Source organism: Hemicordylus capensis, chromosome 2, assembly GCF_027244095.1.
Source record: "Hemicordylus capensis ecotype Gifberg chromosome 2, rHemCap1.1.pri, whole genome shotgun sequence".
NCBI lineage: Eukaryota > Metazoa > Chordata > Lepidosauria > Squamata > Cordylidae > Hemicordylus > Hemicordylus capensis.
Window position 1 is genome coordinate 266,800,809 of NC_069658.1, and position 13,990 is coordinate 266,814,798.

Here is a 13,990-nt window from a genome sequence, read left to right on the forward strand (position 1 = left end):
ATACATGTGTACAGAGACCTGAACAGGAAACAGGTGGTTTAGACCTCCCTCAGTCTTAACATTTCATTAATATCAATTAAGGGTGCAGCTCCAGCTGTGACCCTGTGTACTTGCCACAAAGGGACACATTTGAAATAGAGAAGTCTGCACAAAAGGGAGCTTCCAGTGCACACGGAAGCATCACTGGGCTTTTGATTAAGCAGCATGCCTGTACACCTTTGGCCCTCCTGCAAAGGTTGGACCACAACACCCATCATACCAATCAGCCACAGTGGCTAGAGATAATTGGAGTTGTAGTCCAAAAACAGTTGGAGTGCTGAAGTTGTATAGCCCTGCCATAGGCCATTATAAGCCTAAATCGTGTAGGAGGACCAGCACCACCCCAGGCTGTCAAGTGCACCAGCTGGTTCCAGTTTCCTAACTGTACACAGCAAGTCCTATACAATATTTTGTTTTATAGTATTAAATTTTGAAATGTAATGCTGAGCAAGAGAGGTACCTTTTCAAAGTTGTGATTCTCTTTATTTAGCAGCGGGAGAGCTATTGGCCCTATCCATCCCCTGCACGGCATCCCTCCAGTGGCTGTTGCCTATCTTATGCTTATTATTTTTAAGATTGTGAGCCCTTTGAGGACAAGGAACCATTTTATTTATAGCTTGTAAACCGTTTGGGGAACTTTTGGGAACTTTACCCCATTGAAAAGCAGTGTATACATTCTTTGTAAGAAGACATACAGTGTAAAAGATATATGTCCAATGGAAACCCTTTACAGGCCACAGTGAAGAGAAACAAGTAGATCTTCATGCATCTTAACATAAGTTTCTTACCTAGGACCCTATCCCATCTGGAACATAGGGAGCTGCCATCTACTGAGTCAGACCATAGGTCCATCTAGCTCTGCAGCTTCTCCAAGGCTGCAGGCAGGAGTCTCTCTCAGCCCTCTCTTGGAGATGCTGCCAGGGAGGGAACTTGGAACCTTCTGCTCTTCCCAGAGTGACTCCATCCCCTGTGGGGAAGATCTTGCAGTGCTCACACTTCTAGTCTCCCATTCAAATACAACCAGGGTGGACCCTGCTTAGCTAAGGGGACAAGTCATGCTTGTCAAGACCTGCTCTCCTCTCCTGTGAATTTGGTTTGTATCCTATCAGCACATGAGTTGCAATATGGTGTTACCTCTTCAACCAACATGGCAGATGGGCAAGAAAACCATCCCTGTTAGGGTCCCCTCCCATGTCCTATGAATTTGATTTGTATCTAATTGTAAACAAAAAGTTATTACAGTGATACACAGCAATAGTGATTTCATGAAAGCCATCTTCCCTTCACACAGGCTAAAAGGTTTATTACTGAAGACTGCATGGTGGCCATGCTAGGGGGGCTGAGAGTCACACAACATCTGTCATGGCATATGTTCTGTTCTGCCCATCAGAATGTGCAGCAGCACTGCAACAAATAATGTCTACACACAAAATAGCAAGACTGAAATTCAATAAACAAAATTACTTGTTTCAAATTGTATTAAGGTCTACCTGTGTCAGTTCAGTGCTAATGTTGTGAACGGGCAGGCTATAAAAATAAAAGAACAATGCCATCAATCTATAATATACAAGCAGCTGTGTAATGCTTGACAAGTTGCTAGTGGTGTTCCCATGGTACCAGGCAGTGTGATTGTGCCTATAACATACAAGGTGATTTACTCAAGGTCAAGCAGTCTCTGTTATTGCCATAGCACCTCTGCCAGAGCTTTGGTGTCGCTCTCTCTCACTAGGGCTGGGCTGCACAATTTTGGCCCTCCCACTGTTTGTCAGTGGGGAATATTGAGGAATGATGGGAGTTGTAGTCCAGCAAGGGGAGGGCCAACATTGTGCAGCCCTGCCCTAGAGCATGAACTGTTGCTAAAATACCAGCCTTTGCCTCAATGTGGTTGCCATAGTGTTAAGGGCATTACTACTGTGCCATGACAGTCATCTTAGAATTGTCAATAACTGGCATCTTTTTTGTTGCCATGGCACTATTTTAGTTGCTATAGCACCACAGCATCCTGTCTATTTTGCCTTAGGAATGTAGAAACTGCCATGACAATGAATGCATATACAAGATCCCTTAACATGGATCCATCCTCAACAACTGCTGACCAGTACTAGCAATCTGGATGGTTAAAGAGTATTTTTACATATGTTCCCAATTGGAGTAAAAATGTGCTCACATTTTTTCTTGAGCTACTTTTATGTCACTGGATTAAATAGCCAGTAGCACCACCGACTGTAGGTGAAACGTTCTCTGTAATATTCCCTGCCGTTCTGTTCGCCAGCATGCATTTATTCTTTGTAAAGGAAGTCAGCCTGATGCTCTGGCTGTCTTGCAAACAGTTCTATGGTTCTATGATTGAAGTCTGGAATGTCTTTAATCATCTCCTTCTCAATTGAGAGCATTGCCAAGGCATCAAGCCTTTCCTCCGACACAGTGTTTTGTAGAAAAGTCTTTATTTTCTGCAGAGCCGAGGAGGTCTGCTCTGCTTTTGCTGTCATTGGAGTGGTGACTAGGATTCTCAGCAGTGTCACGGTTTGCTGCAGAGCTTTCTCCAGATTATTCCCCAAAAGCACACGCAGAAGTGTGGAAGCATCCTTGCAACGGTAGAAATCTCGCCTAGCATACAAAATGGAAAGCTCAGTCTTAAGTCTCTCCTCCTCCAACACTGTGTAGGTTTCCACAGCCTCATCAAGTGCTTGTTGTGGAAATGTCTGGTTGTGTGCTGGAAACAAGCTTGCCTGCACCAGTGTTGCACTTGCTAGATGACCTGTGAATGCAAAACGTTCTTGTGCATGTGCAATGATGAGGTCACAGGCTTCTGATGCAACTTGATCCAGGGCCTCCTTCGTTTGGCCACTAGGCAGCTCAGAGTGTGGAGGTAGCTCAGCAAACAAGCCTCTAATGGAGTCTCTGACAGAACTGATGGCACTCACAAAGTCCAAGATAGCTTTCCTCACAGCTACAGAATCAAAGGCTGCTGCCTGGAGCTGACTGCCAAGGATATCCACATGAGGCGTTATTCTATGAAACAGGGACAAGTAGTACAGGAATTCACCATCTTCCAGCAGTTGAAGCAACAGACGCGCCTGAAAGACTGCACTGCGGTCAAATGGCCAAGCTCTTATTTCCTCCAAACATTCAATAAGTTCCAGTCTCCTCTTGAACACCACACTTGCTGTTTGAACGTTGAAGTTAAAGCGTGTACAAGATGATCCGGGGAGTCTTCTCTTCACAACTTCCTCCAGAATCTCATTCCTTTTGGCACTACCATTAAAGAATTCCGGGAACCCTAAAAGTAATAAGAATAACTTTATTGGCTGCCTCATAGCAATTGTTCTCTAGAAAGCTCATAAAGTAAATCAATAATACAGCAATAAAAGAACACATACCTGAAAGCCCTGCAAAGAAAACCATCACTTCTTTGATTTGGGATGCTGCTTGTTGCATTACCAAGTGCAGTTGATGGGCATAGCTGTGAATGCAGTGGGCATTAGGAAAGACATCACGGATCCTCTTCTGCACTCCTCCATTCTCCCCTCGCATCACACTTGCCCCATCATAGCTCTGAGCAATGAGTTTCTGCCTGTCAGTCTCCTCTGGCAACACCTCATTCAATTGCTGGAGTAAGACTGCAGTGATGGTCTCAGTTCGATAGTCTTCCAGCTTTGTGAATCCATAGAATCGTTCCACTGGGGAGCCATATTTATCGATGTAGTGGAAAGTAAGTACATTTTGGCAATCACTGGACACATCACGTGTATCATCCACTTGAATTGCCACAAAAGGTGTTATTTTCAACTGCTGTTTAATATGGTCCTTTGCCACCATCAACATGCAGTCAAGCAGTTCATTCTGAATTGTCTTTAGTGGTCTGCCAAACATTATGGCACTTGGCAGGTGACACTGCATGACTGAATCAATGGATGCCACAAAATCAACCAGGCCTTTGAGAACTCCTAGATTTTCTGAATCCTCAGTCTCATAATTACCGCAAAGTGCTAATTCAAAAGCACCACAGAACCGTATACAGTCAATAATTTTAGAAAGGATGGCTCTGTTGTTCTCAACTTCTCCATTGTGCTTTCTTACAGACAGACTGAGGGGGTCATCCACTTGCACTGCCATGGTTGCTGGATCCAACATTGACAGCTTCACACAATTCTCCAAGTGAGTCTTGGATACCTCATGTTTCTTGGTCTTGTCTGCAAGATCTGTTAAGTCTCCCATTCCTGTCTCAGTCCATGCCTTGTCACCCCCAAACAGCAAACAGGGGAAACAGAACAATGCATTTTGGGTAGCACTTCCACATAGCCATTCCTTTCTGGCATACCAGTCAGTGGAGAACTTCCTTGTGCACACTTCCCCTCCATCACTGATAGACTCCTGGAGCATCAGAGATGGCTGATCTGGCCCCATCTCTTTGACCTGTAGCTTGCCTTTCAAAGGAAGCCCGGCAAAAGAGGTTTTTCGAAGTTCTTCTACAGTGTTCATCTTCAACACCCTGGCTCCTTATGGAAAGACTAATGCAGAAATAAATACAATATATTTAAGGGAACTGTCGGGAGTGAGGAGAGGAAAGATCCATCTTCCTGTGCCAATCTACTTCAGACTCATTCAGTGTCCCTCAGCAACAATGGACTAAGCAGGACCATATGCAAAGCTTTCTTTCTGACCCTAAGAAAAGAGAGCCATAGATAAAAGGCTATTTCAAATGACTTTGTCTTTTTCACACCAACCAAATAGTGTAGGATCAGTTGGGGCCAAAGATCAGCATCTATGCAGAGGCTAAATCCATGCAGATCAATCTCACCCCTCCGCACAGTTTGCCAGATTCACGGGCTGCCTGGGCTACTTTCTGATGAGCTCAACAGCTGCGGCTCTCTCAGCCCCCTAGATGCTCCCCTCTGAGCCAGGCTCGACTGTAATTGATCACAAAAAGCAGGCCTCTTTATGGTCTGCTTGGACAGTTCATTTCACTGAAAATTTTCCCTTCTCAAACCAAAAAGCATTTCTCCTTCTCTCTTTAGCTGTCTGCCCCCACGGCTGCCAGACCCAGGAAGAAAGCTCCCTGCATCCTTCTTCCAGCTTCATGGTTTGGAGAGAAACAGATGGGAGATGGAACTAAAGCCAACCTTATGATGAGAATAAATGCTCGCTTCCAATTGGTTGGGCTTCTTCTGTCTGCTTCTTTGATTTGTTGGAAGCTGTGCAAGCTGACAGCCCTAGAAGAACAAAAAGAAACATTCTGATTGGCTCTAGGGCACGGAATATGGTAATTCGACAAGGACTAAATAAGTACAACAGTTTACAGCAGCGGTGAGCAATCTTGGCCCTCCAGCTGTTGTTGAATTACAACTTGCATCACCCCCAGCCTCAGATGGTGTCTTTGGTGGCAGAATAGTGGTACAAAGCCATCACTGAGGAGCCTCTCCAAGTGCCAAAAGTCCAAGAATTAGTGGGGATTGGGGGAGGCTCCTTCTAGCTGATTTTGCATATACATCCAAAAAACAAAATACAGGAGACCTTTTTCGCTTCCTTGTGTGGCATTCGGCATCAAGGGTCCCCTGAGCTGGGCACCTGCAGGCATGCTGCCAGGGGAAGGGATGGAGGCAGTATCTGCCTGGAGTGCAGGAATCTCCACCTGGCTGGCAGGAGTGAACAAGAGGGTCTCTATTGCCTCTTCAGGGAGCCTCTTGCATTGCCCTTCAAAAAGCAAGATGAGGAATATTGAAAGTGTAGTAGACCTCTGCCATGCATAGCATTTTAAGGAGCAAGCAACTAGAGAGCCATTGCTAGCATCTGGAAAGCACACCAAGCACTCCCTGAAACATAACAGGAAGCTGACTGGCACTGTCCCCATTGGGGAACCGTACTGATTTCTTCTGTAGCAGCAATTGCAGCCTCAGGCATAGAAACTAACAGTCTTTTACTAAGCTGCACCCAAAAACGCAAGGGGATTAAACAGCATTCATGCCGAGCCACTCATTCATGCATTCTGCCAGATCCTAACCAGGATGGCAATTTTGGCACATTATGAAAGGCTGTAAAACAAAATCCTCATCTCAAAATGCTTGTCTTGATAGCTATGCATAAATGGCATTAAGCCCTAAAACAGCTTTTTAATTAAGCCCACAAATGTTTCCAACCTACACTCCCTGCCTCCACCCCCCATAAGCCTGCTTTTGGATAGAACAGAATTGCAACCAGGAGCATTGCAGTTTTACACATCTGGAAGACCAGCTCTTATGAGCATATTGTCAGGTGCTCATCAATATCACATCCAGTATACACTAAACAGTGAGCCGGGTCTCACGATCAGTGAGACCTGGTTTAGAAGGGTGAGCGGGGAGGGAGTCCTGGGCGACCGGATCAGCCGCCCACACAATTGCCGGCTCCGTAATGAAGCTGGCAGTGCTGGGGAGCTTGGAAGCCGCGGAGCCCCCAGAAGCTCCAGTATGCTATGTGCGGAGCCACCTCGTGGCTACTCATGATATTTAAAACCAGGTTTGCGGAGCACTCGCTCTGCAAACTTGGTTTTAGGGGAGGGGTACTTAGGCGGGTTACCTGCCTAGGAACTACCAGGCTTGCAGCCGAGCCCCGTGGTTCACACAATGGGGCGAAATCGGGCTAGCCTCTGCTAGCCTGATTTTGCCCCATTGTGTGAATAGCCTCAAAGTGAGCAACAGGGGTTCTCACAGCCTGGGTCCCGATGTTGTTGGGACTACAACTCCCATCATCTCCAACTATAATGGGCTGCCATTGTGGCTAGAGATGATGGGGGCTATAGTCCAACAACATCTGGGGTCCCAAGCCAAAGAACCCCCATCCTAGGGAGAGGAGAGGAAACCACTGAAAGCCTCTGAAACCACTTGTCTACTTGGGAACTATGCTTGACCGCTGATCTCTACCACTCAGACATGTGTGGTATGGGCTAAAGGGGCTTATAGAAGATGCACTGTAATGTTCTGTAATGCCCCACATAGAGCACATTGCAGTAATCAAGTCTGGAGATTACCAGCAAGTGTACTACTGTTCTGAGATCATGAACTTCAAGAAACGGACGCAGCTGGCGTATCAACCGAAGCTGATAGAAAGCGCTTCTGGCCACTGCCTCAAGCTGGGGAACCAGGGAGGTGTGGATCCAGAAGCACTCCCAGACTGCATACCTGTTCCTTCTGAGGAAGTGTGACCCCATCTAGAACAGGTAGATCAAATATCGCTTCCTGAGTGACAACCCCACAAAATAAGTATCTCCTCCTTCTCTGGATTCAGTTTGTTATCCCTCATCCAGCCCATTATTGCTTCCAAGCAGGCATTTAGGGAGGATATGCCTTCTCCTGATGATGCTGATATGGAGAAATAGATTTGGATGTCATCAGCGTACTGATAGCACCCAGCACCAAATTTCCGGATGATCTCTCCCAACCGTTTCACGCAGATATTAAAAAGCATTGGAGACAGTATGAAGCCCTGAGGGACCCCATATAAAAGCTCAGATTTTGAAGAGCAACAGTCTCCAAGCGATACATCTGGCATCTGCCAGAAAGGTAGGAGCGGAACCACTGCAAAGCAGTGCCTCCCACCCCCAACTTCCTCAGACATTTCAGAAGGATACTATGGTCGACAGTATCAAAAGCCACCAAGAGATCCAAAAGGACCAACAGAGTTACACTTACTCTGTCAATTCCCAATTAGAAATCATCCATCAGGTCGACCAAGGCAGTCTCCGCCCCATAGCCCTTCCGAAAACCAGTTTGAAATGGGTCTAGAGAATCAATTTCCTCCAAGACTGCCTGGAGCTGGGAGGCCACCACCCTCTCAATCACAATGGGAAGTTGGAGACAGGCCTGTAGCTATTAAACTCTAAGGGGTCCAAGGCAGGCTGCTTAAGAATAGGTCTAATAATTGCCTCCTTTAAACAAGGAGGCATCCTGCCCTCCCTCAGAGAGGCATTTATAATTGCCACCAGGCTCTCCACAACAACCCCCTTGCTAGATAACATAAGCCATGTTGGGCAAGAATCAGACAGACAGGTGCACCGTTCCGAGCAGCTTGTCGACATCCTCAGGAGTCACAAACTGAAATTGATTCAGTCTAACTACATAAGGGGAGTTGCTGGATACCTCTGCATCTGACACGCGATAATTGTGGAGTCTAAGTCTAGATCGACCCAAATACGAGAGATTTTGACCACAAAAAAAAAGCATCACAACGGGCAACTGATGGTTCCAAATTCTGATTCAAGGGAGTAGGGGGCCCTACTAGCCCCTTCACAACCTTGAATAGCTCCACTGGACGAAAGTTTATTTTTACATTTATATCCCGCTCTTCCTCCAAGGAGCCCAGAGCAGTGTACTACATACTTGAGTTTCTCTTTCACAACAACCCTGTAAAGTAGGTTAGGCTGAGAGAGAAGTGACTGGCCCAGAGTCACCCAGCTAGTTTCATGGCTGAATGGGGATTTGAACTCGGGTCTCCCCGCTCCTATTCCAGCACTCTAACCACTATACCATGCTGGCTCTCTTATATTTTGGAACTGACATTCATTCTGGGCCAGAGAGGAGTTATTTTGTCTTTAGAGCAACCATTTTATTCCCACCTTTTACTGCATAGAAAGATATAGCGTAGCTTTTTTTCTGACACAGCCTAGCTAATCTGTGCAGCTAGGCAGATAATCTGTGGCATTCAATGAGCAGTTAGTCAAAACAAGGCAAGATCACCAACAGCTAGATGCTGCAATTAACAGTAAACAAAAAAAGAGGTTTCAGCAACTTTTATTTATGAAAAGAGAAAAAGTTAGTGAGACTCCGATTGTATAATTGTCAGTGTGTTCAAGGACATAAAGCATACCATCTGCTAAACATCCACAAGTTTTGTACCTGGCCATTGGGCTATGTTCTTTTTGAATTGTATTTGTTTGTAGCTTTTGCATGCTGTCTTTCAGAACAAGACCAAGAGTTTTTCTTTTTGAAACTTTCAATTTTTGTACATGGTTTTTTGTTGTTGTAACGGATGCAACTGGTGATTGTAACCTGCCTAAAAGTAAGTTTTTCAATGTAACTTGTATACATTGTTCTTTACTGAATTATCTTTGAGAAACCTACTTAATGTTTGAATGGTCTTTTAAATTTTGTATGGTTTGATTATAAAGAGAAGGAAGAAAAGAAAAGAAAATCTCTAAGTTCTTGTCAGAAGCAAACTTCCAGGTAGATGAATCCATATTCAACACATGTGCACATGGGGAAAAGAGTATTCTTCACACAACACCCCACAAACTGTGAGCAGCCAACCTTTAAACATCTCATTAGCAAAGATTCATTTTGTTACTAAAAATGCACGGCTTGTGTATATTTTTTTTAAAGGTTAAAATTGCTAAAGAACACTCCATTTGTTTCAGAGTTTCTGGGTCCATAGTTACTAAAACAAAATTTGGAACACACTTAATGCTTTTGTGTGTCTCCCCACCTCTTTTTTAGATATTAAAGGGCTTTTCTCAGGATTCTTAGCGTAAATGTTTTTTTAAAAACCTTTGAAACATTTAATACTATTCCCTGCTCGCGCTCTCTCTCTCTCTTTTCAATGTTGATGTCTAAACACTACTCGCATCATGGCAACCAAGAGCCTAGGCTTTGTCAAGGGTTAAGCGAGGGCCATGACAACTTTTAAATTGAGGGATATTACAATCTGGATATAAAACTTCAAAGATGCCTACCATAAAGTGAGACTAGGAATGGCTAGGTATTTTAAGGATGTATCTCCTACACACCATAAGGAAAATGAACCAAGTACAGTGAGCCCCTCCCTCATTTCCCCAGGAATACTGAAAGACCTTTGTGCCCTGAGAGGGAACACAAGAAAGGAGGCACTCAGGCCAGGGAGCTCATCCTCCGCTCCTGAAAATACCCTCAACAGCCTGAGACAACAATGCTTTTGCAAATCTTGTATCATTTGTTTACTTTTAATATTGTAAACCACTTTGGGTGTCTGGTCAAGGTAGAAAGGAATATTAAAAACTAGCTCAGCCAGGCACAGAGCATCTGCGCCTCTAGTTCTCTCCCGCCCACCACCACTTTCTTTCCCCACCATTTAATTCCCCGCCTGACCGCCGCCTTCTTCCCCCGTCCGCTGCTGCTGTTTTCTCCACCACCACCCCGCCATTTTGTTTCCCACCTTGCCCACAAGCCTGTCCACCTGTGCTTTCCTCTCACCCTGCTGGCAGCTCGTTCACAAATAGGAATGTCCACGGAACTGTGGCAGTGTGGTTCAAAGGCAGCAGGGGTCTCGGTTTAAGAGCGGGGGGCGGATACACTTATCCCTTCTGCCGCTCCCCCCCTGCTGGTGTCAGTTTTTTAAGCAGCCCATCAGGCCAGCAGTGTACCTCCCTGCCGCCCCGTTGCCCTCCTTTTCTAGCTATGACCAGAAGTTGCTGGTGCGCATGACTTGAGCACACACGCGTGTCAGCAACTTCTGGTCATATCCGGCAAAGAGGGCAACAGGGCGGCAGGGAGGTTGACTGCCACCCCAACGGGCTGCTTAAAAAACAGATGCCGGGGGGAGGGGCAAGTGCAGCCTCCCCCCACTCTTAAAGGGAGACCCCCCCACCGCCTTCAAACTGGCAGAATTCCGTGCACATCCCTATTTGTGAGCTCTCGTGAGAGCTGCCATGCATGGGATTAGCGATGGGTATGCCTTAGAGAAATATACATATATACTAGCCAACCCCCACACAGAGCATCTGTGCGCTCTCTGGAACCGGCTACCTCCCCGCCACACCTGCCCCGGTGACCGGCTGGGCCCAGGCTGCCGGGCCGAGTGCCGCCCGGACCCGCCGCCTCGCCTCCGCGGTCGCCCAGCCGGCCAATCCTCCTGGGTGTGCTTCAGCCAGTCAGGTGCCTCTGCCGCCCAGCCAATCAGCTGGGTGCTGGGACGCACATTCGAAGGCACACCCAGGAGAATTAATATAATAGAAGATAGACAGAGAGATGCAACCGAACAGGGAGACTTTTATGTCTAGCTTTTTAACAAGAAGAGCAGGCTTTGGTCAGGGTGTATAATTCCACACCACCACCATACCCCATTTTCAATTGGATTTTTAAGAAAGTAAATAAAATCCCAAGTTTCATAATTTCGTTTAAAAATAGCCTGACTAAAGTTAAACCTCTCATCACAAACATGCCATAACACTTACAGTCTCCTAAAACTAAGTTATCTACTCTCTATTCTTATATACTTATCTATTCTCTATCTGACTCTCTATTACAGACTGACATTGACTTACCTACCAATCAATCATGAGAATGCACTTCAGTTGTATCTCATGAAAAGAGCTCTAGTTTTCCCAGCAAAAAACAGTTCCTTGTCTTGAAAATTTAAATTTTGATTTAAAGTGATTTAGATCGAACCCCATCCTCCCCGCATCCAAACCTATCCATCCTGGCTCCAGTAGATTTGCTCTGTGATCTACGAAGAACAGAACAAAAGTTTATTTTATCTTTTTAAAAGAAAACCCTTATTAAGCAGGGTTCGCATTGATGAATTGCTTTTTGTGGCGGGCGGGTGGGGGGGAGGGAGTGCGAAAAGGTCTCCGATATCCACAGATTCCATCCCTTTCCCCTGGACTAGCTACTTATAAGAGGACGGAAAAGAAAGAAAGACAGACAGTCACAGAGGCCAGCAGCGTGTTCCTTTGGGCGGGGGGGAGACTTTCTTTGGTGGCCCATATCCAGAAACGCGCGAAGAACCCCCCAAATTCAAACTCAGCTTGTTCCCGGGGCGAGGGGAGGAGAAGGCTACTTTTTGGTACTTTCGCCTACCAACGTACAAAACGGCTCCAGAGACTTAAGGGACTCCCACAGGCCGGTTCGTTCTCTTTGACGAAGGTACCTTCTTTGGCAGTCGGAAAAGCGCGCCTGGAAACCAGCTTTCCGCGGCGACGCACCCACGCCGCTCAACCACCGCGCGCACAAACACCCGCCTGTCTCTTCTCACCGCCAGCAATAAACAGCGCACACCCCTATGGTTGGCCGAACCTGGCTCTCGCGAGACATCCGGGCCCTCTGAGCGGGGTGGCCCCGCCTCATTCTCCTCCCTCCCAGGTCCCCCTCCTCCCTCTCCCTCTCCCCCTCCCCTCCTCCGAGTGGCGTCACGGTGTCGCGGTTCCCGTGCTGCCCTTCCCGTGCTGCCCCTGGGTGGGAGCGGGGGAGGAGCCAGCCAGAGCCGGCCGAGGAGCGTCCGGGTGAGTTCCCTCCCCCCCCCACAAAATACCCCCCACCCACCCCCGAGCCGCGTCACGGCACGGCAGCGCGGGAAGGTGGCAGAGGCAGGAGCCCCGCACCGCTGCCCTTGTTGTGCGGGGAGGAGGAGGAGGAGGAGGAGCGAGCCGGCGGCGGCGGCGGCGGCGCGGAAGACCGGACGGGGGTGCGCTGCAGCGTCGGGCGCCGCCCCTCGCCCACACTAACAGTTCTCGCTCTCTCTCGCCTCGCCTCCGTTCCAGGTCGCCCATGGCGACCAGGCCGGAGGCGAAGGAGCAGACTGCGGCCTAGAGTCGCCTGGGCTGGGGAGGGCTCCTCCTCTTGCGGCTTCTCGGTGGCCTTGAATCACCCCAGCAAAGATCTCCTCCTGCGGGAGGGGCCTGCCGGTGCGGGGCGTCTTCCTCCTCCCCGGGTGCTGCAGACCCCAGTCCCGGGCCTGCCTTGAAGCTGGACAGCAGGGCTCCTCTGACAGCCCCGAGCTCTTTGCCCTGCTGCCGCCGCCGCTGCCGCCCCGCTCTGATCTCTCCCTCCATGCCCCCAGGCATTTGTTCCTTGCCAGAGAGATTGACCACCTAGAGTCGCCAAGATAGCTGGCTCGGGAAGAAAGCGTCGCACCCCTGACCCAGACTCCGTCACTGACCCCGGCGGGCCGCTTATCTCCTCCAAACGGCTGAAGATGTCCAGCAGCACCAGTGCCCCCGGCCAGAGGAGAACCGCACGGGCCGTGGAGGATGTGACCAACAAGAAGAAGCAGAAGGACCGGGCCAATCAGGAGAGCAAGGAAGGCGAGCGGCCAGTTGGCAGTGACTCAAGGAAAGGTAGGCCCTTTGTGTTGTGGATATCCATCCCCCCATGTGTGCCCCTGGGGAGCCGGAAAGCCATCTGTACAGGACTGATCACTTGCAGAGTCCATAGAGCTCAGAAGAATCCCAGGGCACCCAGCAACGGGATGCTGGTGGTGATTAGGACTGAAATAAGATTTCCAGTACCAAGATACTGCTGTTACTTAATGTCTGTTTTGCGCGTGACCTGTGAAAGGTGCTTCACAGAACCCAGGTGCAACACTCTCTCTGCCAGGAGGGATTAGAGTTGTATTATATATATACAGGATCATCTCTTTACTCCAGTACGACAAATAGAGAGTAAACTCCCAGTTCTGGTTTCATAACTGCATCTGCTAATGAATTGGAATGCCTGCTTAGTCTTGGCACAGACTGAAAGAATCAAGCCTTTTTGTAACAAATCTTAAAAAGTACTCTGGTTGTGAGTACAAAAAGGTGCTTAAAGTGTGTGAAGGAGGAGCTAATCAGTGTTGTGTGAGCTTGAGTATACAACATATGATGGACTGGACTAAAATTGGTAAGCAGGGGCTAAGAGCAAGGATTTGGGGATGAGAGCTTAGAACAAAGGTGTCCTTTCTCCTGTGACTTGTCCTGATGATGTGACTTTCTAATGAAACTTCTCTCTCTTAAGGATTATGGTTGCTTTTATTCTCTCCTGTATTAATTATGGCTCATCTCAGCATTTTATTTGTATGTGTAACTTTTTTTGTTAGCCACCTTGGTTTTTATCAGAGTGGCAGGCTGTACATCTCATAAATAAGTGGGAGATAAGAACACAGAGGGATCATAGTAAATTAAGATATGTTTGTGGGGAAGAGTTTGAGGAGCCTTGTCAGGTGCTACAAATTAAAGTCCAAAGGGACAAGG

The 13,990-nt window shown here is 47.5% G+C and overlaps 2 protein-coding genes across 11 annotated transcripts in view; one reads left to right on the plus strand and one right to left on the minus strand.

Annotated features, from left to right (window-relative positions):
• Positions 1–1,316: 1,316 nt before the first annotated feature.
• Positions 1,317–12,090, minus strand: LOC128347007 (uncharacterized). Of its 8 annotated transcripts, none has more exons than XM_053300953.1 (4): positions 11,914–12,090; positions 5,163–5,252; positions 3,420–4,550; positions 1,317–3,319 (listed from the first exon to the last, which is right to left on the minus strand). In XM_053300953.1, the coding sequence occupies exons 3-4, from the start codon at positions 4,519–4,521 to the stop codon at positions 2,319–2,321; spliced, it is 2,103 nt and encodes a 700-aa protein (XP_053156928.1). In that variant the 5' UTR covers positions 4,522–4,550; positions 5,163–5,252; positions 11,914–12,090; the 3' UTR covers positions 1,317–2,318. The 8 variants fall into 8 exon arrangements, with proteins under 8 accessions (XP_053156928.1, XP_053156926.1, XP_053156929.1 ...); XM_053300951.1 differs by having other exon boundaries at positions 3,420–4,704; XM_053300954.1 differs by having other exon boundaries at positions 11,852–12,090.
• Positions 12,091–12,110: 20 nt separating this feature from the next.
• USP19 (ubiquitin specific peptidase 19) overlaps positions 12,111–13,990 on the plus strand; it is a 58,839-nt gene continuing 56,959 nt past the window's right edge. For all 3 annotated transcript variants that reach the window (XM_053300943.1, XM_053300946.1, XM_053300945.1), the window contains exons 1-2: positions 12,111–12,265; positions 12,823–13,099. In XM_053300943.1, coding sequence (XP_053156918.1) covers positions 12,958–13,099 — 142 coding nt within the window. In that variant the 5' untranslated portion in view covers positions 12,111–12,265; positions 12,823–12,957. The remainder of the gene's footprint in view (positions 12,266–12,822; positions 13,100–13,990) is intronic.